The following is a 26,753-nucleotide window of genomic DNA, read 5'->3' as shown; positions in this document are numbered from 1 at the left end:
ATATATAGAGAGAGAGAGAGAGAGAGAGAGAGAGAGAGAGAGAATTACCCTATAATACACTCTTCGAGAACATTTAAACCTACCTACTTTTCAGCGGTAATCAATGATGAACATGATCTATAATGCATAAAATATCTAGAAACAAAAAAAAATTATGTAATTTCAAAATCTTACATATGCATCAAATTAAGCAATTTTAACATTACATAGTATATTCATTTGTCCTAGAAGTATCAAAATCAGCTAAAATTTGATATGTATATATTTTAAAATATTTAGATAAAATCAACTGTTTAAATTTATAAATTATATACTATATAATATACTTTAGTTCACTAGCTATATTACTACCATTCATTTTTGTGCTCACTAGATGCATAAGCAATGAGGCTCTAAAATAAATGATTTTGTCTAGAGATATTTTATACACTGCATATTTTAGCCAATGGTGTTCATTTTTATTTTGAGATGCAGCATTAATCTTTCCTTTTCTTTTTTTTTTTTTGCTAAAAGCAGCATTAGTTTTCACTAAAAAGCATTTTAGAACCAAATGCACTCAAGTATATCTTAGCGCACACATGTACATAAAATCCATCAAAATTACCAAATGCCAAGGGAACAGTTTTGATTGACAGAAAGAGTCATACTGCTGCACCCATGCAAATGAGTCATACTTCTTTTATTCACCTAGCATAAAACAGAAAAAAAACATAGTTCTTGTGATAAAAGTTTTGTCCTGAATAAGATTTTTAATGACACCAAATTCATATGCGCGCGAGGTCAATCAAAATTACCAAGTGCCAATGGCATGTTGTTGTTTTTTTTTTTTTCGGTTGTTGTTGTTGTAATTGCCATGACATGGTTTTGATTGACTTTACATTTTGCCATGGATCAGAACTCAGAAGAGAACAGCTAATCGGCACCCGAGTTGACAAGTCATATTTCTTTTACCCACATAGTATAAAATAGAAACCACATAATTCATGTCAACGAAAATTGTCCTGAATAAGATTTTCAAAGACACCAAATATCATTGTAGACCTCTTTCAGTATGCTCAATGGATGCTATGGCCCGAGTATGGGCAATACCATGACCAATACAGCATCACAAACTATTATCGCTAATTTTTATATCTCTAACAACATGATTCATGAAGCAGCTTCACTAAATCCAAACTTGTCAAATACCATGATACATAACAAGCATATCAAGTATTGTGCCGGAGGCTTCAACATTTTAACCGAATGCAGTAGCACTTCATACCCTATCATGCAATGCACTAATTATAAATCAAAATGAGCTCCTTTGCATCCAAATTCCTCTTTAAACTAACTTGGCACATCATTTTCTCAGTATACAAACTTCAAAAAATCAAAAAAGAAACGCCTCAATTTTCCAAATGCAAAGCCAGAACAGCATGATCAGATCTTTCATCATACCACGAAATACTTTGAATGTCACCTTTTATGAATTGGATGCCGTCACATTCATGATTTTACATCCTTCCCCAAGGAGCCATCTTTACATTGATGCAGATTTAATTAACATAACACACAATATTTTTCACAAAATAAAACCACAAAACAGCTGAGCAAATATATATATTTATACAGACCCAATTGATAAGGACGTACAGTCAGAAAAATAAAAAAGCAAATAATCCATTGCAACAATAAATTTGAATATATTCAAGCCATGAAAATCTCTGAAAAGGTCTAAGATATTGACTGCTCGTCTCCCCCAGAATTCACTGAAAATTATAAAGACAACCTTAGCAAGCAATGCTAAGAAATTGAACTATGATTATCAGGCCCACATCAAATTACAGTCCACGACAGTATACGTGGGAACTCAAGGTTATCAACCACTCATGCTATTCACAAATGTTGAAGCAAACATTTAGGTATTTTCTAGCAAGGAAAGCTCATTACAGAAATGAAAATTAGAGATCAGAGAGATAGGGCAATAGGAAGACAAGGATTTTGAAACATAACACCAACACCCCTTGCCTGATAAGAGCCCAGCCATATATTTAATTTATAATACGAATCTGGTACTTTTACAAATTGAACAAGCGGGCGGAAGGGGGGAAAATTGAAATTAAGGAAAATATTTACATCTTTTACCTAGGTATCAAGATTATTTTTGAGAGCCTCCAAGGGCAAGTCGAGATGTGATTAGCTGAGACCTTCTGCAGGGAGGCTAATGAATATTGTAACATACAAGTTTCACATGCAGGCCGGAGGTGTATACACCCAACAGGTAGCAATGCCCATAGCTGCAATGAGAGAGCAGCCTGCTAGTTTGAATTTGACCTTGGGTAAGATGTGGACATTTTTTTGTTTCTCACCCTTGATGGAACTCGCTGATGGCAAGTCATCTTGCTTGGTAGCTGTCATCTGCATGGATGGATACGCAGGCATCAGCAGCACCAGCTGCAAGGAGTACTCTGTAGGGATGAAAAGTCAGGCAGCTAACAGACCTTGTTCTCTGAGCCATGAAAGTCGAGGAATATCTGATAATGCTCAGCTGCTCCCCTTCTAGGCTGAAAACTTTCACAATCGGCTTGGCCGAGCCACTTGCGATAACTGGGGCATGGCGATGAATGGCCAAGGCGGTAAGAGAGCCCCGGTGGGCGTCAATGGTGACATATGCCTCATCAGTCTGATTTCTTATATCCAGAAACTGAATGTCTCCTGCTTGAGATGCACTGACAATCTGCATTGAATGGAGTAAAGATGCAAAAATACATTATGGCACCTTTGCTACAGAGAAGTGCCCGAAGAGACATGAGATACCATAAAATGTATACAAAGGATTAGTTGACCTGATCTTTATCCTCAGGTAACCAGAAGCAATATTCCAGGAAAAAATGGATCCATTAATGATTTAAGACACTAAATGCATGAATCTTCCAATTTATGCATGAGTATGAATCACAGAATAGATTAGGCAGAAACTTACCATTCTAAACCAGCGTAACACGCTACCAAGGAAAGATATAATTTGCAAGACTAGATGCATCATGAACACTAAATATAAGATCATTCCTTAATTATCAAATCACCAGATACATAAAGAACAAGGATTAAAAAATGCTGTTGTTTTCGCTAGCTTGGATGAGGACTGTAGAACTTTCAGAAGCTAGCATGACATGACATAATCCATTATCCTCAGATACCACAAAGGGACGGGGAAAAAAAAAGAAAATGGCAATAATTATTACACCATAAGCAATCTTAACCTCTCTGCATATGCTCATTTTCAAAGGCAAGCTCAACAATTTGAAAAATCAGGAGAAGATTCCCTCTCATGAAGGTGGGACGAACGGGAGAGAATATAATATGAGTGTTATCAATCATCCAACGTTTAACCAGATGTGAAGCATTAATTCTTTCTGTTCTGTACTCATGATTTCTAATTCGATTATTGAGTCATACAACTGACACCTTATGTACAGAATCAAAAAAAAAAATATATATATATATATATATATATATATATATATATATATATATATATATATATATATATATATATATATATATATATATATATATATATGTTCCATGTGATCTCAGCTGCTGCCAAGAGGGAAATTAACTATTTTGTCAAGAGAAGAAACGATGAGGTCTAGAATAATCCAAGTGCCTAAATCACTACCCGCTTCTTTTTCCATCATTAACCTCATCCTTTCATTCATTATAGGAGATCGCTAACACCCACACTCCCATTAAAAAAGCTGGAATCCTGACAGTACGTTTGTTACTGTTGAGTTTAATTGAAGTATATGATTAGAACATGCATCAGATGACCAAAACACCTATCTTAATTTGCATGCAGCTGAAAAAAGGACTCTTTTGTATTTTCAACTTACAACCCCAACCCCTTCTTTTTTTCTCTTTCTTTCTATGCACAGTTGAATTGATAGATAATAGCCCTTGAAAACCACTAACAGGAGCAGCTTTGGAACAAGCAAGGAACATAGTAACGATAAGCAATGTTTTGTCTGAACTACTTGAGTAGACCAGTACTGAAGCAGGAGGATATTTTTAAAATGGGTGTGCCATCATAGTTTCAAGATTTCTGTTAATCTGAAAGTAGAAAAGTAACCACACAACAAGCAAGTTGGTGAACATTGTTACCTTGTCTGGGTCAAGACCAGGCTGAAAGCCAATCTCAACAACTCTTTCCACTCCTTGAGTATGTGGCCTTGCTGTATAAATGGGCCTGCAACACCAGGCATGACTAATAATCAAACATAATTCTGGGAGGCAAAATTTGTAGTTGGAGGAAAATTTGGAATAACCTTCCCTAATAAATAAATTACACATTTAATGATCAGTGAGATTGAAAATATAAAACCAACTTCCTATAATATTCATAGTGGTCTCAGTTCTTTGGGAAAGAATTATCTAAATCTATCACATTAACAATTGTGTATGAAGTATGATGTGGATTCTTACATCTCAGGAGTACGAATATCAAATATCCTGATAGAACCGTTCACAAAACCAGCTGCAAACAGACCCCCATGAACTTGAGAAGCAGACTGCAGAAAAAACTCAAGTCATTTAAAATGCAAAGCGGAGAGGGGGAGGGGGGGAACGGTGGTCAGAACTGATGAGTGAACATTCTCACCCGCACATCTCCAAAATCATGCTTAGAAAAAGGAAAAGAGAGGGAGGGAGGGAGGGGGGAGTGTGCGTGAGAGAGAGAGAGAGACGGATTCATCAGTTGATCTGTATATATTAGCTGAGATGGAAAAACACTCACCAGTGCCGATATGCTGCTGTCTGATGATGATGGAATGCAGCTAACAAGTTGCTCTTTGTCCAGATCCCAAAGCACAATAGATGATGCTTCACCAGAAGCATACTACAACATGAACAGAAAAGTGGAAAATGCCTGCATAAGAAGCTGATGACAAAATTGCAATACCAAAGTCCTGTAAGATTATATAAGATTAAAATGGAGCATTACCAGGTAGCCAGACTGCTGTTGCCAGTCCACAACTGCATTCATACTGCGAACACCAGGTCTATGGCCTTGAACTGAAGAAAATGCTGTTACAAGTTTCTGTTTGCCCTTTAGGGTATAATCTTTCCATACACGGACATTTCCATCACCTGCAATTAACAAGGCATATTCAGAAAAAGCTATCAAAAATTGAGGCCAGTGCATGTGCATGTCTAGGTATTGGATCATTCCAGTATCTAAGAGTTTGTTCCTACAGACACATACCAAAGTGTCATAATAACTACCAATTCTAAGTGCCGGCTGCAAGCCAATAAGGCAAAACCGAAGGGTCCAGGTCAGATAGACTACCACTACCAATTGCACACTGGTCTTTCCAACAATGATCTTACTTGAAGCAACAAGGAGCAAGCTGTCATCAAGTTCGTTCACAAGGCAGAGCCTAGAAATTCCTCTGTCGAATAAATCATGATTCTCGAAGCTGTTCAAAGTTGTACCTTCCTCGTAGTTCCATACCCTGCGAGATGGATATATCGTGATTTAGAAAAGACCAGAATAACTGTAGTATATAATAAACCAAGAAGATAAAGGTAAAAGATACTGTATATCGATATCTTGAAGTTAGAAATTTTTGAAATTCCATATCATCAAATAACACAAAATATTCTCTTCCAAGTGTCCAGTGGCATTGAATTTTGATCATAAAACAAAAACAAACTTCAAGGACCAAGCAATAATTAAGAAATATAAATTAGCATTCAAACACTCGGTCTCCAATGTTGAAACCTATCAGGGTTTCTATCTAGGCCGATAAATCATGTATAGAGAACCCACTAATGTGATAATTTTATCAAACTTGCTAAAAACGAACCAGCCAAGGCCTGCTAATGGCATATGAAACAAAAGAACGATCAGCATAAACCACCAAGAACATCAAAAATTTCTACACTTACAAATATTGGGAAGAATACAACTTCTTGGTCACGATACGAAATACTGATTGTTAATATATAAAGCTGACCAATATAGCTCACAGTCTACCTAAATACCGAGAATGTCCATGATCTAGTTTAAATCTGAAACTTCAAAATTTCATCATACTGGCTTCACACACAATGCTTACTATTTGTGTTAAGCATGTTCATGGTCTCATTTCTATTAACCTTGCAACCATAGCCCAAGTGTCCCTCCAATAAACCTTGTTGGTAGTGATGAAACAATCTTAATCAATTCTCAATCATTTCATCCTGAAACAGTGCTACACACGAGCTCCACATGGAAAACCCACCGAAAAAAGTGAAGAAAATAATGCATGCAACAGCCAGCCCCTATCTTTGTAACTTATCTAACCATGACGACCAGGGTTGGCGGAACCGTCCTAAACCGGACGGTTCCGGTCACACCGAGTCGTCCCAGCGGCAGACCGGAACGGTTCCGGCAACGAAAACGAAACCCACTGCCACAGGAGGAGAAGGAAAGAAAAGAAAAGAGAGTGAGCGGGGATGGAGAGAGGGAGGAAGGCCAGCTAGGGCGACGCCTGAGCAGGAGGCGGAGGCCATGGCCGGGTCCCTTGTTTCATTCGAAACAGGGATCCGACCACTTTTTAATTTTGCGATTTTTAAGTGAAGTCGGTAAGCCTCCATCTCCTACCTAGGGATCGGCCTCCGCCACCCTCCTCTCTCCCTCCCTCTCTCCCCCTTCTCTATTTTCCTCTCTCCCGTTCGCTCTCCCCCCTCCTCTACTGTGTCAATACAGGCCCAGCACGGCACGACGCGGGCCCGTACCAACCCATACTGACGCGCAAATGGTCCAGTGCCTAGTACGGCACAGCAGACCATGATGACAGTCATTTATGTTCTCTCCAAACACTAGCTATTGTAAGATTAAAGAGTTACCATTGATCAGATTTTAAAAGACCTTAGTTTTAACATAAACTTCTCCAAAGAAGAATTACAATTAGAAGTAATTAACTTAGTATTTTTAAAAAAGAAATAAACTTCACTATTTATTTAAATTGATACAAAGTGAAGCTTGACCAAGGGCAACAACAATTTGTTGTATGCAATAGATACATAAGTCGCTACTCACAAACTAAACTCCCATTTTATTATTTGAAATAAAAAAATATTGAATAGACAATCTATCTCAATAGAAGTGTTCTGAGGCTCAGTCAACTAGGTCAACCCATCACCTATTAAGTATTGCAGGTCGGGTCAAGACACGGCCCCGAAAAAGCTTAAACCTGCTCAAAATGGTGAACTGGATGGTTCAACAGTTCAAACCATCTCAGTCAAAACAACTACAGACCCATGGGTCAACCAGTGAAGAGGGGGAAATGCGATGCCTTATGCCCTAGCTTCGGTCAATAGCATAGAAATCTTGATTTCTCTCTTGTTTATTTGCCATTATCATCATCATGATCAACGCCAAGATGCTGAGTAGATCTTCAAAGTGGTGGATGGAAGCTAGATGACCAAGGGCCTAAGATCATGGTGGAGATGGAAGGGGACAGTAAGGGGACTTGATGTCAATATCCTGGAGTGGGAAGGAGGGCACATTGAGGGGCTACACATTGACGATGACAAAGTGATGCTGAAAGATAGGAGAGGGTCGTTGGGAAGATTGACATTGGATGAGGGGAAGATGGCCGTTGGAGTGCTTGACTGCAACAGCTGCAGCAAAGAACCAGCAGGCTAAAAGGCCGCACAAAGATGATGGTGAGAGATGAGAAGGCTGTCTTAAAGAGCTTGAATATGATGGTGAGAGGAGCCGAGAGGATAAGTTATGGATCTGAGATGAGATTTGACTTTGACGGCATCGGTGAAGAGGAAGGTGTGATGGGTTTGAGAAATATATGCAAAAGGAATAAGATATTTCTGTGGCCCAGATGACCTGTGGTCAGATCATGAACCTGCAAACCAGCCACTAGTTCAGTCCAGTCCACATCAGCAGATTCAGAACACTGTTCGCCAGTACAAAATAATTAATAGATAAATCACTTAAGACATGATGACATTTCAAAAGTAGTTGGGCATAAATTATTACATAGTTATTATCTAAAGAAATAATTATATCTTAAGATATAGAATGAGTTTTTGTACAATTATTTATTCTAATGAAAATGTAATCCAAAAGAGTATTTAGTAAGTAATGATGGGGCACCTAATTCACTTAATGATTTATCGATGGGATATATCAATCTTAAAGCATCACAAGCAAGCTAGTTTGCAACAGCTAAGTTAGTATTATGAGAGCAGATTAGTGATCTTGGTTGCATCAGACAGAAGATTCAAACAAACGATTATTACAATTGCATTTCTAGTAAAACTACCATCAATATGATCAAACAGCATATGCACCAAGTAATTATCCAATAAATTAGACTTCAATATTTATGACTAAATTTCCACAACCAGTTTCCATGGCAAAGTTTATTGGTATTCAAAGCAATACAGGTATCACCCAACAAATAACAAAAACAGCAACAAAAATGACGATGACAAGGTTTGACGAACTGGTACTGGAGGGCATACCGGCCAACAACCGGTTCAGCACAGTATAGGTCCATACTATGCCGTTCCAAGGCATATCAAAATAGGGAGAGCCGGAGAAGGAGGGAGAGAGGGAGAAGGAGAGATGCTTATTACCAGTCGGCGAAGGCGGGAATGCTCAAGCGAACAGAAGGGGAGACTAAACCCTCGGACTAACGGGGGCTGCCAGTGTCAATAGAGGGAGGAGAGAGAGGGGAGGGAGGGAGGGAGAGAGAGGGGAGGGAGGGAGGGAGCGAGGATATATGCTTACTGCCGGTCGGTGAGGGCATCAAGGGCGACGCTCAAGTGACCGGGAGAGGAGACGAAACCCTCAGACGAATGGAGGGTTCTAGGGTCTTGATTTGGGGGGGAGGGGGGAGGGGAAGAAAGAGAGGGGGGAGATGCTTACCATCAGTCGGCGAGGGCAAGAGCGACGCTCAAGCAAATAGGAGGGGAGACAAAACCCTCAAACGAATGGGAGGGCGACGCTCGAGCTAACAAGAGGCCTCGACCCTTTGATTATGCTGAATCGTGGTCATTTTGATTTTATATGCTAAACTGTGCCGTTAACTAACTGATCCGATTCAATACACCCTGAACCGGCCGGTTCGGCAATCCATGGATAATGGTGATGAAAGTGATAGCAAATTCATAACAAGAATCATAACCAGCCCACATAATAAAAGAACACTATGCAGATGCAAGACAAGGTATGAAATTTGGAAAAGGATTCGTGACAAGGGAACATAAAGAAAATGAGAAAAAGAAGAAAACTACTAAGATTCGGCCTAACCACACTCAGTCAGCTATACAAGTACCCATTCGGTGAAGATCCATCAACATAGAATCCTATCTATGTAATGAAGCACATTTCAAAACTGACATAAATATTAAAATAAAAGAGACAAAAGTTTACCATCCAATTACCTGATACATTCATTCTCATCTGCAGCAACTACAATAGGAGAAAAGGGTAGCAGCAATGTGGCCTTTGTACCCGTTGCAAACTTTGCATCCAAACTAACAATTGGATTATAAAATTTGCTCATAGCTGCAAGTCACGTAAACACAAAATCATATTCATCGATATAGAAAATCAAAGGCGGCAACTGCATGACCAAACAATAGGGAAAAAAAATCAAAGATATAGAAACCAGATCGTATAATCATCATGCCACTTACAAGAATGCTGACACTTGGCTATGTGATTCAGGGCAATTCTTTCCCTTTCCTCACTTCTAGCCATCATTTCCTCATTGTCATCAGCAGCAGTAAGAAGTGGCCTTGAAAAATGACCACAGCTCCAGTTGTAAATAGTTGACTGTGGAAGTAAGCTGCGTTCAGAACCTCCAGAAGATCCAGCAGAACCTAAAATTGGATCAGCTAGTCCAGTTTCTAGAGAATTTAATTGGTGAGGCCTGAACTCTAGAGAGCACACACGTCGCAAACCTGTGAGGAAATTGTTCTGCGGGGGGCTAACCGGAGGTGTTCTAAATGTCTTGGGCAAATGGCCTGCATAAAATAACAGCAACAAAATTAGCATTGCATAATGGAATTTTTGCTGTGATTTTACTGATTATTAAAGGATGCTGGATAATAAATGATAAATTGTACCATACCCAAGATTGAGAAGAACATTTAAACAAACTGATGAACAAAAAAACTGAAGATTACCAGCATTCATGTCAAACCATGAAGATGATCGTGCCAATCCAGCAAGATTAGGAGATGCAGATGGCGCAGACGAATCAACTTGGTATATACCTCCACTAAACCTTGATGTCCTTGTAACCACTTGCTCAATACCAATAATAGAGAGTGTTCTTCGACCAAGGTTTGCAATTTGAGGAGATGGATCTTTAGCCATAGCAGACATAGCTAAAATAAGCTGTGAATACATTGCACTTTCAAGAGGCCTTGACCTAGGACAGTTGATGACCCCATTAGTAGCATTTTCTTTTATAAGTATGCCAGAATCGAAATGCTGAGAAGAATCGTCTGATTGTGGAGAACCATGCATTATCCCTTCAGATGCAAGTGGGCTACTTGTGGATATCCTTCCATCTCGAGCAGTAGCTATGCTGTCACTGCCAAATCTCAGAACCGGGCCAATATGGGAGGAAAGGGCACTTCCTGAGTGCATATACTGGTTTGGGTTTGCATATCCAGTACTTGAACAATTAATATTAGCCAAAGATGGCAATGAGCTCAATAGATAATTAGATTGAGGCTTCCAGTATTCAGCAGCAATTGACTTCAGGTGCTTGTTGTGGCTGAAGGCAAAGCAGGCAAGGGCTGCCAAATAAGCATAACAATCTCAATCACAAAGCACAAGTAAAACCAAACTGATGAAATCATGCTGCATGAGGTTGCATATCATTCTCCAAGTTCCAAATTAAGAGGGCGATGCACAAAAATATCTTACAGCATAACCTGATGTTGCTATATCATTCTCCAACTAAAACATCCTGTAATGACACAAATATGGAAATGGACATGAACACATCATAAAGATGGTTTTTCTATCCTGCCAATAGTTTGATTATATACACAGCCACATAAGTAGTGCTATATTCTTTAACTTAAAGGACTAACTTCTGAAAAAGATCTCATTGACTTATCCCATCATATCAATTATGTTTACTCATGTATGTTCGCATGAATGCATGTATATATGTTGTACGTATGCATGCATGCATGTATGTATAATGTATGTGTATATAACAAATGCAAATATATATCATATTAATATTCATGTTTCTTTATTAAAAATGGTATCACCCATGTCAAATCCATATGATACGACTGTCAAATATATATAAATTTTACAGATATCTAATACGCACCATATTAGTTTAGAGCATTCTATATGTGTGTGTGTGTGTACGTACGTGTGTGTGTGTGTGTACCTACATGTATATGCATGTGTATAAACATGTGTATATATATACATATATATAAATATGTGCAGAGAGAGAGAAAGGAAGCCCAATTAATATCCACATCTCTGTTCGTATCTGCTGAGAAAAGTGGATAAAGTGATATGGATATACACTATCGAATCCATATCCAACCCATTTCCAGCCCTCAACCAACCTGTACCCAAAGCTTGAGCCATTATATTGTAACAAAAGCTAAATTTTGGTATTATATCAAGGTTTTGAAATTACCTAGGCCTGGCCAGGTGGTGACCCCTCGTACAGCCTAGACAGGTGCCTTGGCGCTTAGGTGGCCACCTAAGAAGAAAAGCTGTCCGATCTTCTGTTATGCATACTTTTGATCATATGCATGAATTAGCATGTGTATGTATTATAATATCTTCTTTTACCATTTATGGGATCATGAACCAATCTTTCACACTTAAAAGAGTCCAAAGACCAAATCCACAAGTAGAGCAGTAGCAGCATTGTTGCTACTGCAGCATCCAACAAGTTGTAGAACATAAGCAGACAGCAACTAGCAAGAAGTAGGAGAAGATGCAAGCAGACTAGGGGCTAGCAAACAGAATAGAAAGGAAAATTTGGGGAAAAAAACGAGAGGCATAATGGCCAGAGCCGCCAGACGAAGAAGAGGTGTGCTGATCATTGAATCCACCGCTGCTACTTGTCACTGCAGCTGACCAATTGGTAGCCATTGATCAACCCACTGGCTGCTACTAGGTTAGTGGTAGCCTTCACTACCCTCCCATGTGTCGCATATGGAGTGTAAACATGAAAAGAAAATGGAAAAAGAAACCCTTAAAGAGGTAGGGTTTGAACAAGCTTGGCCTTGGCAGCCTGGCCAAACTAAGCACCTTGGCAGCTGCTTGTAACAATATTGGTCTATATATCCACTAATGTCACATGCAAGACAGTAAAACCCATCCTCAAAAAAGCTAGTAAATCTGATCTAAGAAAATACAAGAAAAATAATATGAACATACAAAAAATTATATGAGCTCAGACCTTAACTTCAATGTATCTTAACTCGAAACATAATTTATTTATTTCCTTTAAGCTCAAGCTGGTCTTGAAGCCCTGAAAACACATGCATAAATTTACGTTGGAATCAATCTTGGAATGGAATTTCATGGGCTAGACCATCAAAAGCTATAGCTAAGATCCTGACAAATTCATGGATTATACTGTCAAAAGGGATGGTTATAGTGATTGTTAATATAAAGACCTTTCTGGCTAGACCACTTTCGCTCCAAATCAGCTGCACCATATTCTCGTTCTCCACAAAAAATTCGATATTTTTTATTGACATAACAACTTATGTAGCATTATTACAATAAGTTAGATTCATGGACAATATATGTATCCCATACATAAAATTGGTATTGCTGCAATGAAGTCAACATCACTGAATAATATCTATAAATATTCATTGGATTTCATATACCTTCAAGTGACATCTTGCAATTTATGTAGGTAACATATTCTTTTTTATCAAAATGGGGTAGAATTTTCTTCCTAGCTATGCAAAAGCATAGCAGGCCGCCCATCAACTTGTTATCTGATATTTTCCCCCTTAACTATCTAATATCAGAGAACAATATAATAGAAAAGAACAGCCTCGAGAGGTAAATAAAATTTTCAATAATAGAACATCAGAACTTATAGGAGAAAAATTTCATACCTACAGCAACCTCCGCCCTGACAAGTGGGCTTCCATCTCCAACAACTTGTAGAAGGTTTTTGACAATATTTAGCTCAGCCTTGATTTTTTCATCTTCTTCACAATCCTCATCAGTTCCATGACCATCTCCACATGGAACAGATCCAACATCAAGAAGAGTGCCCAGTGCAAAGACAGCCGCAGCTCTAACCTGGCAGGAGACCAAAGATAAATATGAAATAGTGAGGGTCTAAATTGATCACTTGTAAAGCGAAGGAAAATCCTACCTCAGGTTGAGGCTCCGACAACAAAGGTACAATCATTGCAGGTGCATCTGCTTGAAGACCTACTACCTGTGCTTGTGGAAAATCTTCCCAGAGTTTTCCCAAGCAGAGACAAAGCCACTGAAGAAGTAAAGGCTCAGTCTGTGCATCAGGTGCACTTGCTAGTTGGACATGTCTCAAGCAAACATGTATTAAGTTTACATGAATGCATGCTTCCTGTCCCCGCCTGTGTCCATCCACAATAACTGCTAAAACAAAAGCAGCCATGGCACGCTGTTCTGGGTAAGCATCCATACTGTCAAGAAATTTGATGAAATATGCATGGCCCCCATCTTTCACCAGATCAACCTGACAAGACTAATGGTGCCAAAATAAAAAATAAAAAAAATGAAGTTGTTACATACATGAAAAACATTATAAAATATCTGAAAATTGCCAAAATTAACAACTTGTTTGACTTAGGTTGTCTATTAACTAACTTAACAAGCACAGAAATTATTTCTCCTGAATACCACAAGTGTATCGAAATAATGCAGACGGTACAACTTAATTCAAGAAAGAGATTGAACTACCTTATCAAGAGAAAGTATCTTGGTCCATATAAAAACAAGAATTTGGCGCAATTCCATTGCATTTGTTTGTAATAGTTTGAGCACATAAGGAAAGATCCCGACAGATAAGGCCTAAAAAACACAAAATGTGAAGCTTGAAACACAAAAGCAGAATAAAACAAGTGTTCCAGCCATATACAGATAGAAAATAAATAATTTGTTAAATATAGCGATAATAAAATACCAGATCCACAGCCCAAGGTCCCATATCAAGGAATCTTCCTAGAAGCACCAGCGCACGAAATCGATGAGACTGGCTAAGCAAAACCTACAAATAATATATGCTTTCAGCAAGCAAGAAAGAGTAACAGGCCAGGGAAAAATTATTTGTACACAACTATAGATATCTGAACTGTCAAAATGTACATATAAGCAATCTCTAATCAAAATCAAGATTCATTAACTTAATTATTTAGGGTTAGTAATCCTTCCTCACATTCTTTAACGGGCCACATCCTCTGCTAGAAATATGCTTAGATATAACTCTGAAAGAAGAGGAGCCTCTAATGATCCAAGCATGAATTGAATATTAACAAATGAGAGAACTAGCAGAACAAAAAAATTGTATAGTTTAAAATGCAACTGTATGTATATTTTCAACTACTACAGCCTGGCCTTGAACTAGGTTGCCATAAATTTTGCTCGGGCCTTGCAAAATCCTAGGAACAGAAATTAATTATATAAGAATACCTGAAAAATATCTGCAACCCTTAATCAACATCTAATGGGCAATCATGAATTTAAGAACATCCAGATAATTTTTAGAAATTGTACGCATTACTACCCACCAATTCCTTGGTAAATTCATCAGTAATAATCAGGCATTGGTCAGAAGCTTATAAATTACTACAAGAAAATCATGCAAAGCTTAACAGCTATAAAACCTCAATATAAATTGCGATGGAATAAACATACTGTGTTACGCCCAAAATCCAACCTTAGGAACACAAAAGTTTGTGCATCTAATAATGTCTACATGGATATTAATCCCCTTGATTAGCACTTACTAGAAAAACTTACCCTAAAAAAAACAGATATTTGGATTTGTATACGAGTCCAAGTTATTTACTGCATACAACATAATAAGGCATCAGAGATGGGTCTTCCCACAAAAAATAAATAAATAAAGAGGACCCTGGGAATCGCATATCTAATAACTCTAATAACTTTTATGAACACATGTAAATGGCAACCCTGTTGATTGTAAGATATCAGAAAGATTACCAGATAAGTCTACATCATAGATTTGTGAATAAATCATCAAATATGTATGTACCATATGCATATTTAAAACTTGTCATAAATTCAAACTAGTAATTAACTTACTAAATGGAACTGTTTATCTTGAAGAATAAAAAACATATTAAGTGATAAATCTCCTTTTCTCGCTGTTTTCCTTCCAAAAAAATAGCACCAGTAATGATGAAAGTATAGATTGCAGATAATTTTCTTAGCACGTGTATGAATATCATGAGGGTGAGCCTTGGCGCAACGATAAGGTCACTTCACTGTGACCTAGAGGTCATAGGTTTGAAACAAGAAAACAACCTCTCTGCACATGGGGGTAAGGCTACGTACATTTGATTCTTCCCAAACCCACAATAGCAAGACCCTCATGCACCAGGTCGTCCTTTAGTGTATGAATATAATAGAGGCGAAGGGCAAGTGAAGTCATGTTAATTCAATTACTGATGTGAAATTTTCTGGACAAATTATATAGTTGAACATTGAAAGCCAGCATCACCTAACTCAAAAAAATATTTAATTAATTAAAAATACTCAATAAAGCAAATCTAGACATTTTCACATACAGTAAATAGATATGGTCGCAAAACTTGTTTCATGATTCGTTGTTACTTCATCCATTTTTGAGTCCATTTCTAACTTTATTTCCTTTTTAACAATCTAGATTTACCTTTCGTCTACTATATTTTCTAATTCATAAACCATAATATTCATGTTGAGCCTTGCTATCCTAACTTTTTCCTTAATCGATTCTTTAGACTACTTTGTGCTTGCTTCTTGAACATGATTCTTCATTCTTTTAATGTACAAGACCCCAATAATACTATAAGCCTGACCAAGGCTCGTCGTACCGGTACCGGACTCTGTACCAGAGCCACACTAGTATAGTGTCGGTACAGTACAGTACGAAATTTTTTTGACGTACCAAGGGTCAATACTCCACCAGTACCGGTACCGAACAGGTACAATACGGTATGTCCGGTACGGTACGGCATACCATGAGCCTAACAATCTTTCTAATGTATGGAACGATATATCGTACCAACCAGTATCACCCTGTGCCATATCGATAAAATACCATTACAGTACTGAGGTTTAGTTTAGTATATGGGCCAAACCGATTCATATGCAAAATAAACTTGTATCGCCCAGTACGATCTGTACCACCCAGTTTCAGGTGATATCATACTAGCAGTGAGAAAAAAAAGTTGAGATTCTGTGTTGGTATAGGATGCATACCATACCATACTAGTTGTACCTAACCGATAACATACATGTATGGTTCTCAAAACTAGTTAAGCGGTCCTTGATGGAACCCATCTCTAATGTTGCACCTTTAGTGCACAACAATTCCCATATCACCATTTTATTATGGTTCTTATACTATATTACCATTTTTTGGTTTCTCGCACTAACTTTGTATCCCTGCAAAACCAACTCTTTATTACTTCCCTAGTTGTCTCGATGCATTCTAGTCTGACTTTTACTTATATGGTTCATTGGTTGTCATTTTAGATTCTTTGTCCTACCTTCTTGCTTCTCCAACCCACTTCATTTACTAAAGGTGGAGCTTTGCTCCTCATTCTAGGAATTTTATTGAGCTCTTTTATAGGCTTATGTAAGTTCAACAATTCATGTGCACATTATTTTATGGCACATTTTATAATGACTAACAGAAAAAAGTCATTTTGCACTTTTATCATCAGCTTATGATCATGTTTTCCATTTGCTTGTGGATTCTACAATCATTTCACATCCTTGACCTTTCCAATCATTCATGCATATTTGGATCATCCTAGTGTCATTCTATAATGTTTGTTACTTCAATTTCCAAGATATTACAAATGTCCGATCCGTCATATGGGGTCTTTGGCCACCCATGATCCAATCTTAATTCTTGACCACTAACGTGTAAATTGGTCCAATTGGACCAAGTTTCAACTAAAATCCGCAAGAGTTACTGACTTCTATTGAAAATTCCAAAAAAACCCGAGCCCCGTTGAAGAGATAGGGCCATAGCCAGACAGCCATGGCCGACGCAGAGTCTGCGAGGTCGGTACAAAATGGTTGCCAGCCGTCGGGGCTGCTTCCAACTAATGAATGGCCGATCATATCCCCTCGTTGAGCCGAGTCTATCTTGACAAAAACCCGCACTATTTAATCCTTTCTCCCCCTCCGAATGATCCACCACCAAGCATCGAGCACTCATAGCCATCCCTTCTTTCTTCCTCCTCTCCGGTGGCCATCGTGCTGCCAAAGTCGAGCACCATCGCCCCACCACCCCACCACAGCCAAAAAGATCTTGTTTACCGCCTCCCATGTTTTGACTTCCATCTTTTGCTACCACAAGCCGCCACCTCCGGTCATAGTTGTCAACCTCTGCTACTCACCAATGAGCTCCTCATCCTCTCGCGGTCTCTATCACTAAGAAGATGGCCACCGAGGCAGCCAAGGGGAGCTGCTCCTCTCCATATTTTCTCTATGCACGCGGACAATGCACGCGGACAGAGGCCGCAGCCACCTTGCTGCAAGCCATGCCACCCTCCTTTCCCTTACTTTCCCTTAACTCACCCTCTTTGTGAGGCTCTTCGATGAGCAGACCCAAATTTGAGCCCTATCCCTCTATCTTCCAAGGAATCCGAGACTCTTTTCCTTCCATTTTGCCCATTTTTGCTTGCTACCACTGCTGTCAGCTCTCCGGCCTCATCACCATGCCGCTAGACTACTAGCATCCCCCATCCTCGCTTCTTCCTCCTCTTCCTCTGCATCCTTCTTCTACCACTTCTTTTTCTTCCTTTTTTCTTTTTTCTATTCTCGGAAATTTCCCTCTCCTCTTTCCCCTTTCTAGGTGAGCTACGGACCAAGTACAAATTCACCATGATTTTCTCTCTTCTCTCTATCATCGATAGATCAAGCTCAAACCTTTGAATGGAACTAGACCGAGTCTCTCTCTCTCTCTTTCCCCTGTTGGTAATTCCCTCCATTTAGATCTAATCCAAATTCTTAATCTGATCAGGTGGAAGCCAGGACCCTTGATAGCTGGGAGACATGATTGGAATTGACCCCCTCCACATTTAGGTAATTGCAAACTCCGTCTTGCTATGAAATACTTGTGTTAGTAATTAGGTTGTAATTAATCATGAGATCTAAGAAGTGATCGAGACCCCTAGACATTAGGCTAGACTTGGTGGTGGTGTAGATATAGACTGAACCCCACCCTAGTGTAGAGTCGCCAGTTCACGGATCTAGAATCACCACTTGTCTCAAAAAAACCCTAAGTTGTGAAGCATGAGAAGGTCTCATAGCTCGATGGGACTTTGTATAGTATATAATATACTACAAAAATCTAATAAGCACCTAAATTATTTTAGGTTTTGGACAACCTTCCTGTTGAGCGAATTTCGAGAGATTATCTACAATTTCGATTATGGACATTATCTATGCATATGTTTTAATTACGTATCGTGTAAGCTCTAAATAGAAATGATTCCTAAAATACTGGATCAAGTATGTTATGATTTACTTGGGCATGAACTGAATTTTACTGCATCGATAAAGGTGTTGATTTAATCATGTTGCAAATCTAACTATGATCAAATGGGTTCAGGATCTAGTCTCCTTCCGAGCCTCAAATGGGGCGATCACTGGCTCACGCCGATTGATGATGTGTTGTAGTCGAAACTAATTTCCTTCCGAGCTTAGCCAGTCAGGGTTGATCGCTAGCACACACTGATAGAAGCATGGTATGCCGTACCGGTCCGTACCGGCCGGTACGGGCCGGTACGTACCGGTCCGGCCTGGGACCGGTACCGGATCAGCATGAAATCTGGTACCGGTAATTTATTGTTGAAGAACCAGTACGCCACCGGTACGGACCGGTACGGGACCAGTTCGGACCGGTACGCCACCGGTACGGGACCAGTTTCGTACCAGTCTGGGCCGCCACCGGTACGCCGACCGGTACCGGTATGGCGGACCTTGGATAGAAGCATGCTTTTTCGTGCGATTTCAGAGCTAGTTTTCTTCCAAGCCACCAATGGGGTGATCACTGGTGCATGACTGATGGACGGTATGTTATAGTTAGGATCTAATCTCTTGTCGGGCTTGCCACATGCCGATCATGGCAATAGTTGTAAATACTAAGAGAGTGAGAGTGGATGGTCCATCCATGTTTGATTTGGAAAATTATTTTAGTCAGATGCATTCTATATCTTGAAATCTATATTGATAGACGTACTCTATACCATGTGTTCATCACCATGCTTTTATTTGACTAAAAATCTTGTACATTGAAAAATTTATATTCTTGCATAATAGGCTTAATCTAACTAGAGGTTTAGGTAACTTATTGAGCTTGTAAAGTTCACTCTCTCTTCTATTATTTTTTCATATGCAGAGGAATAGACGGGAGTGGGGCTAAGCAAAGAGGTTTAGGTAAGCCCCCATTAGTTCTTTTGAATGAATAATTCTGACCAAACATTTGTATGAAATTCCTTTATTGATTTCTTGAGATTGTAGACATTCTCTTTTTAAATAATTACATCAGACTAATTGTTGCTTTTGCTACCACTTCTTGAGTATGGAATGGCGTGTATATGTACGTACGTACGTACGTATGTATCTATATATATGTATGTATGTATCTATATATATGTATGTATGTATATATGTATCTATATATATGTATGTATGTATATATGTATCTATATATATGTATGTATGTATATATGTATCTATATATATGTATGTATGTATATATGTATCTATATATGTATTATGTATCTATATATATGTATGTATGTATATATGTATCTATATATATGTATGTATGTATATATGTATCTATATATATGTATGTATGTATATATGTATCTATATATATGTATGTATGTATATATGTATCTATATATATGTATGTATGTATGTATATATGTATAGATATGTATATATGTATATATGTATAGATATGTATATATGTATATGTATGTATATGTATATATATGTATATGTATATATGTATATGTATGTATATGTATATATGTATATGTATATGTATATATGTATATATATGTATATGTATATATGTATATGTATATATATATATATATATATATGTATATATATATATGTATATATATGTATATATATGTATATATGTGTGTATATATATATATGTATATATATGTATATATGTATATATATGTATATATGTATGTATATATGTATATATATATGAAAAGGCAGGCCTTGCATGTCATATGGGGTTAAACCCTATGGTTGCGCGGCCATCTGTCACGTACAAGGCTTGTGCTATTGGGTCAAAGCATAACAACTCATGAAGCATTTATTATTAAATTATATGACTTGCAAGCTTCATCTGCAACCTCAAGATCCTGACCATTTCCAGCTAGATACTTAGACTACATATGCATCAGCCTTGTGCCATTAGTCCTCTATTTTTTCTTGCAATTTTTATTGAGCTTGTAAAATTCACTATCTCTCTTCTATTATTTTTTCAGATGCAGAGGAATAGACGGGAGTGGGGCTAACCAAAGAGGTTTAGGTAAGCCCCCATTAGTTCTTTTGAATGAATAATTTTGACCAGATTTGTATGAAATTCCTTTATTGATTTCTTGAGATTGTAGACATTCTCTTTTTAAATAATTACATCAGACTAATTGTTGCTTTTGCTACCACTTCTTGAGTATGGAATGACATATATATATATATATATATGAAAATGCAGGCCTTGCATGTCATATGGAGTTAAACCTTATGGATGTGCGGCCATCTATCACGTACAAGGCTCGTGCTATTGGGTCAGAGCATAACAACTCATGAAGCATTTATTATTAAATTATATGACTTGCAAGGTTCATCTGCAACCTCAAGCTCCTGATAATTTCCAGCTAGATACTTAGACTACATATGCATCAGCCTTGTGACATTAGTCCTTTAATTTTTCTTGCAATTTTCTAGGTAATTAACCTATTCTGCTACCAATAGCATCTCAGTGATGCAAAGAATACATGTAAATACTTGGCACCAGGGAATTATAGTGTAGCAATGATGCTCCATAATTCACCTTCTGGTTTATATTGAGATTGACTGGCTCAGCTTACTGACATTCCAGCTGACTTTTTCAGCCATTGAATCCCATTGCCACTTCAAGTCATAAAACTCATTGATCTACCATCCCACATTATCAATTTCACAATTCTAGAAGTCATCTTGACAATTTGAACAGCTCAAGGCTCTGACCCATCCACCTAGATCTGTCACCTACCTAGTTGCTTTCACTGGCACGTGCCACTTCCATAATTTTAAACTAGTGCAGCTTCTTGCAATACCATCACAGCTCAAATGCACAATCTTTTCTCTTCTTAAATGATCAACCTTAGGGTACAATCTCAGCTCACTTACAAGCCTGTCATCCCGTCAAAAGATTGCATTGTTTTTTAAATTTTGCAGTAATATTGCTGTAACCTCTGCTCATTAACTCATAGTGTTGCTATAATGCTACCTTAATACAAGCCTCTTAAACCATCACAAATCCACTATATTATGTTAAGTTGATCCATTTTGCTTTTGCACCATGTTAAGATAGTTTAGCACCATGTTTGATCATTAATACCATGAACAATTAATACGTTAATAACCATTTGAGAGTAGAAAAGCATTATGCAAAACTGATTAAAATGAAAAACATCCCATTAAGAAAGCAAATATGTATCAAATAAAGCAAATAAGTGCCTCACCTGAAGAACTATAGGCAACTGCTCAGGCGGCTTCTTGTGTTCAGAGCCATGGTCGAGCCACACTTCAAAAGCTGTCAATTGTTCTGTGAAAAATGGGCTAGGCTGATATACAGAAAATAAGAAATGTCAGCAAACATCATAGCAATAAAACATGACAACGCTGTTTAACATTTGATGGTCATACTATAAAGATAAATGGCAGTTGCATTCATAATGCTGCAAGTATCTTAATATCACAAAACCTGAAACTCTGCATTTGGATTAGCAATTAATTGTGGAAGTTTAGAGAGACAAATCTCGGCCGCCATATCCCATGCATCCCTGAAATGTGCAAACTCTAATAAGAAAAGAAAAAATAAGGACTGATGTCTAATTATACAAAGCTAATAGCTCCATGTGGCTACCACATATGATGCTGATGAGTCGATGGTAACAATGGATATGAATTTGGAGAGCAATTTGCAGCTCGCATTATTCGCTCAGCAAGTAAGAAATTCCGAAAGAGACTAGCAACTAGCAGGTCTTGCCTAAATAGCCGCTGGAAAATATCTGCACATTGTCATTTACATATCAACATTTCACTCCTTCGAAAAATTATGTAGAAAATGCATAACAATAATCAAATGATCTAATACCATGAGGTAATACATTCCATGCTATTGTATCAGTGACAGCAGTGAAAATCCAGTTCAGTTCCCCCAGAAGTGTTTTTCGATCATTTTGGCGACCAGGAATCTGGTCTATGAGAGAGTGATCAAGCCAATCACGAAGTAACGAGCGAGAACAAAACCTAAGTAATAAAAGAAAACAATCTTAAATCATAACGACAACAAGCAGTGGTTCTCATTATGAAAAGTTGTACATGCTGCTATAATTATGTACTTAATATTTGGCTGGCATAGATCAAGTTTGACCATAAAAGTAGCTTCTAGTAACCAAGAGTAGGGTTCAAGCAACCAAGTAAAAGGCATGGAATAAGCAACAAAGAAGCTCCATACATGGTGACAGCAATATGACCGACACTCCAGAAAATAGAACATGGTAACAACAAGACATGACAAAACAGGAAAAGCATAACCCAGTTGCACTGCCAAAGAGCACCCACTTGCAGAAATGCTTCATATGCTCTTCTAGAGAACTTGGTGCATAGCAATTGAGTAAAGCATAAGGAAGAGACTAACCAACGTAATGCCATTTGAATAGGTGTTGTTAGACAGGATGTGAACACATCAGCAGGAAATTCAGAACTCTGAGGAAGAGTCTCATGTGCTTCACAGGCAGCAAGCAGAATGCAGTCCTTTGATGAAGCAGATGCATCAGAAGAGTTCCACTCTATGCGCTAAAAAATATGAGAACACAAGTTCCCACATCAAAAAAGAATGTTAATATCATGAAATAATGCAATAAAGGCTTCCACAGAAAAATTATAAATTTAACCATTCGAGACAGTTATTAGTAAGTAGAGCAAACCTCCATAAAAGCATTGACAATCATCCCTGCAGCTGAGCAATCAAAAACATATATTGATGGTGTTTTCAACCAAGAATCAAGGTCGCTGATAGGCAATGGAATATATTGTGTATAACTCTGAAACAGAGTGAAAAAAAATAACATTTTAAACAGTTGTCCTAGAGTAAATATAACAATATAAAAATAGGTGATTAAAATCAGAGATAAGACCTTATTAAAAACCCAAATTCCATCATTAGGTGTAGGCTTTGGTACTCCATGTCCATTATAGTGAAATAAGACTCTTTCTGACCTAGCATATTTGCGGCAGGTAGTACAAAGCTTCTTCACTTCCTCCACAGTAGGATCAAGTTGACGTTTGTATCGAGCCTGTTACACATTGACAACTCTTAACTGCATAAACGAGTTAATATAATAACATAGCATACCACAAGATTGAACAAGCCTTACCCGAGGTAGCCATCGTTCATATTGAGCATGCAAGGCTTTTCCAATTGTCTCAAGAGCCTTTGGAGCAGCCATAGAAGAAGGATCTGACAAGCCAAGAAGAAATAAAAACCATTCATCCTTTAGGAAATCAACCAAGGAAGAAATGCAGGAAAACAAGTGCTGAAGTCATTATCCATATGATTGCAATACTAATCATAAGAGTCAAAATGAACCATCAGGAGAAAGAGTTGTATTGCTTGTGAAATCTTGCTAGGGCATGTAAAACCAGATTCGATAGATGAGAAAGGGCTCACACACTAAGAAAGACACCACACAAATGGGTGCACACAAAGCACCCAAATGCAAACCTGCCAACCATAACCGTAAGCATCACGCATTCTCCCAAACATTTGGATCAGCTTTGCAAATCTTAGAACATAGAAACGTAAAGTATCATAAAGTTTGAGTGGTGCATAATTAGACAGACACATCATGTATGTGCTGTCATGGCATAGAAGCAAGAAGCTATTCCACTAATTTTCCTCTAGCACCCTCATTCAACCCTGCTCCTCTCCTAACTTAGGTAGTGAATAAATCACGCATTTGCCACAAGAAGTACAGGCCAACAATAGATCCAACAGTTGAAAGAAAAGGAAAATCATGACAAGCAGTGCAGCAAATATTGTGAGAATATGACTGATTATGGGGCAAACTGCACACTGCAGAGAAAATAAATTAGGCCAAGATGAAAATAGAATACACAAGGCTATGGTGGAATTGCCATGATAGCACAGATGCATCAGAAAAGTTAACAAAACAAAAGCTGCAGAGTTGCCACACGACAAGGCCCAATGCGGCACATGATCTAAATTTGTAAAGCAAACCTAACAATGAAGACAATTTTAAAGAAAATGGAGAGAATGGGACCCACTTCTCTATAAAATCTCAAGTAACACTCAAAAAACCGAAAAAGAAACTTTAAATGTAAATCATTTTAGTAGAAATCCTGCCTAACAAGGTTGGTGAAGGTGAAACAGCCAGCATGTGATTGCCAGCAAAGCAAGCTAGCTGACCGATGACACCAATTATCAACAAGCACATTAATGAAATATGAAGCACCTTGAGCAGATGCAAACAAAACTATTAAAATGAAAACATCAAAGAGAGATTAGCCAACTATGGTTGCCAAACAAGGCAAGAAATGTAGCTAAATCTCATGGTAGTTACCTCAAGAAAATGAAGCATCTTTAGATATTGCTGATGCACAAGGAGTTGGTGCACAACAGTCCCAAAGCTGCAAGAATCTTAAGGTGGCACATAAGGATGTTTCTGCCAAAAGTTCAAAACACACAAAAAAATAAAAACATGGCGATGCTCAAGCTGAAGGTAAATGAAGAGTGGATGAATAGAGCAGGGCCAACCAAAATGGTTATGTCAGATAGGAAGACCGACAGCAAGACTCCAGGAACAGAGTAATGCTATAGCAAAAAAAATGATAGCAATCTAAGAACAATCCAGTGCGAAATCAAAGAGACAAGACCACCAATGGCATGGTAGTGGAACAAAATTCCAAGAAAAAAATGTAGTGTGTCATGCATATAAAGCAAAACATAACGGGCTGTTGAACCACATTAAGGCAAGATTATGAGAATGGTCTAGAAAACACAAGAAGTAAGGTGAAAACTAAGGTTCACCAGATCTGTACCATCCTATTACAATGTCAATATGTCATGTATTGAGGCTGGTCTGGTGTACCGAGTGCAAGATTCGCCGTCTCAGTGCCGGATCCCGTACCAGTGTTACACTAGCACAGTGTCGGTACGGTACGATACATAATTTTTTTTGGCATACCGATACTCGGTACGCCATCTGTACCGGATACCGGTACCAAATAGGTACGATACGGTATGCCCTGTATCGCCCAGCTCGGGTCGGGAGAGCATACCATGACCGAGTGTCGGTACACCCTCCGTACTGTATACTGGCTCGATATCGAGACGATACGATTAATCGGTATGCACTGGTACAATAAACCTCGGTGATAACAATCTGAGACTTAGAAGAGATTGTTAACTACTTGAAATGAAAGGCAAGCCTAGGCATAATTAATGTGTTCAATAGGGTTTCTAGATTGTTGCATTCACTTTATTTTCAATATGGTAGTGGGATGGGGCCGATGGGCATGACAACTCTTGTGCTTCCTAAGAAGGTGGACCAAACCTAAGCCAGAGTCTCTCAATCTAAGCTTTTTCTCCAAACTAATGAAATGAATTTTTATTCAGGCAACCAGAAACAACAATATCTTGCTACATTCATTTACCATATACTAGATCACCATAGGCTAGAACATATTTAAGCAAGTGCTTTTGCTTGGATCACAACATTTGCCGATGAAGAAGAGCAACAATGATCCCAAAATTTGAGGTGTTTACCAAGGAAGCAAATTACCTTGTTTATTTTAGGGGCAAGAAACATAAATTACAAAGCAATCAATTAAAAAAATTATTTCATATACCACTTACTAGTTAAATGCCTCACTCTCTCAATCTTTTCCCCAATCTAGGGATGATGACACGATGTTTTCACCATAGATATCTAAGAAAAGATAATTTTGGTTTTTAGGCTATTCTCCTTGATATCATGCGGAAAGAAAATAATGTTGATCCTTTTAAAGGTAAAAATGACAATAATAGTTCTCAGAGGTATTTATGTGGATATGTTCTTATAAAGTAACCTTCATTGAGACTATGGCATCTCTTGGGACATAGAAAGGTCAAAATATAGTGCTACCGGACAACTTGCAGGTTAATATATTAAAGTTCTCTTTCTAAAAAACGTATCTTATGTAT

The 26,753-nt window shown here is 38.1% G+C and overlaps 1 protein-coding gene across 7 annotated transcripts in view; it reads right to left on the bottom strand.

The window, feature by feature from the left end:
* Positions 1–1,937: 1,937 nt before the first annotated feature.
* LOC103714392 (regulatory-associated protein of TOR 1-like) overlaps positions 1,938–26,753 on the bottom strand; it is a 33,385-nt gene continuing 8,569 nt past the window's right edge. For 2 of the 7 annotated variants that reach the window (XM_008801625.4, XM_008801626.4), the window contains exons 3-24: positions 25,132–25,233; positions 23,926–24,008; positions 23,686–23,844; positions 23,476–23,592; positions 23,187–23,344; positions 22,641–22,795; positions 22,410–22,554; positions 22,248–22,326; positions 22,006–22,107; positions 14,187–14,270; positions 13,964–14,074; positions 13,395–13,748; positions 13,129–13,318; positions 10,183–10,803; positions 9,691–10,020; positions 9,436–9,559; positions 5,371–5,495; positions 4,985–5,130; positions 4,778–4,879; positions 4,468–4,553; positions 4,147–4,231; positions 1,944–2,719 (exon numbers count right to left, since the gene is read on the bottom strand). In XM_008801625.4, the coding sequence (XP_008799847.2) occupies positions 2,378–2,719; positions 4,147–4,231; positions 4,468–4,553; positions 4,778–4,879; positions 4,985–5,130; positions 5,371–5,495; positions 9,436–9,559; positions 9,691–10,020; positions 10,183–10,803; positions 13,129–13,318; positions 13,395–13,748; positions 13,964–14,074; positions 14,187–14,270; positions 22,006–22,107; positions 22,248–22,326; positions 22,410–22,554; positions 22,641–22,795; positions 23,187–23,344; positions 23,476–23,592; positions 23,686–23,844; positions 23,926–23,997 (3,687 nt within the window). In that variant the 5' untranslated portion in view covers positions 23,998–24,008; positions 25,132–25,233 and the 3' untranslated portion in view covers positions 1,944–2,377. Of the gene's footprint in view, positions 2,720–4,146; positions 4,232–4,467; positions 4,554–4,777; positions 4,910–4,984; positions 5,131–5,370; positions 5,496–9,435; positions 9,560–9,690; positions 10,021–10,182; positions 10,804–13,128; positions 13,319–13,394; positions 13,749–13,963; positions 14,075–14,186; positions 14,271–22,005; positions 22,108–22,247; positions 22,327–22,409; positions 22,555–22,640; positions 22,796–23,186; positions 23,345–23,475; positions 23,593–23,685; positions 23,845–23,925; positions 24,009–25,131; positions 25,234–26,753 lie in introns of all 7 variants that reach the window. The other 5 variants (XM_008801619.4, XM_008801624.4, XM_008801623.4 and 2 more) reach the window with 4 other exon arrangements.

This window comes from Phoenix dactylifera, chromosome 3 (assembly GCF_009389715.1).
Source record: "Phoenix dactylifera cultivar Barhee BC4 chromosome 3, palm_55x_up_171113_PBpolish2nd_filt_p, whole genome shotgun sequence".
Classification (NCBI taxonomy): Eukaryota; Viridiplantae; Streptophyta; class Magnoliopsida; order Arecales; family Arecaceae; genus Phoenix; species Phoenix dactylifera.
Note: the sequence above shows the minus strand (reverse complement) of the source record. Positions and strands in the feature narration are given on the sequence as shown.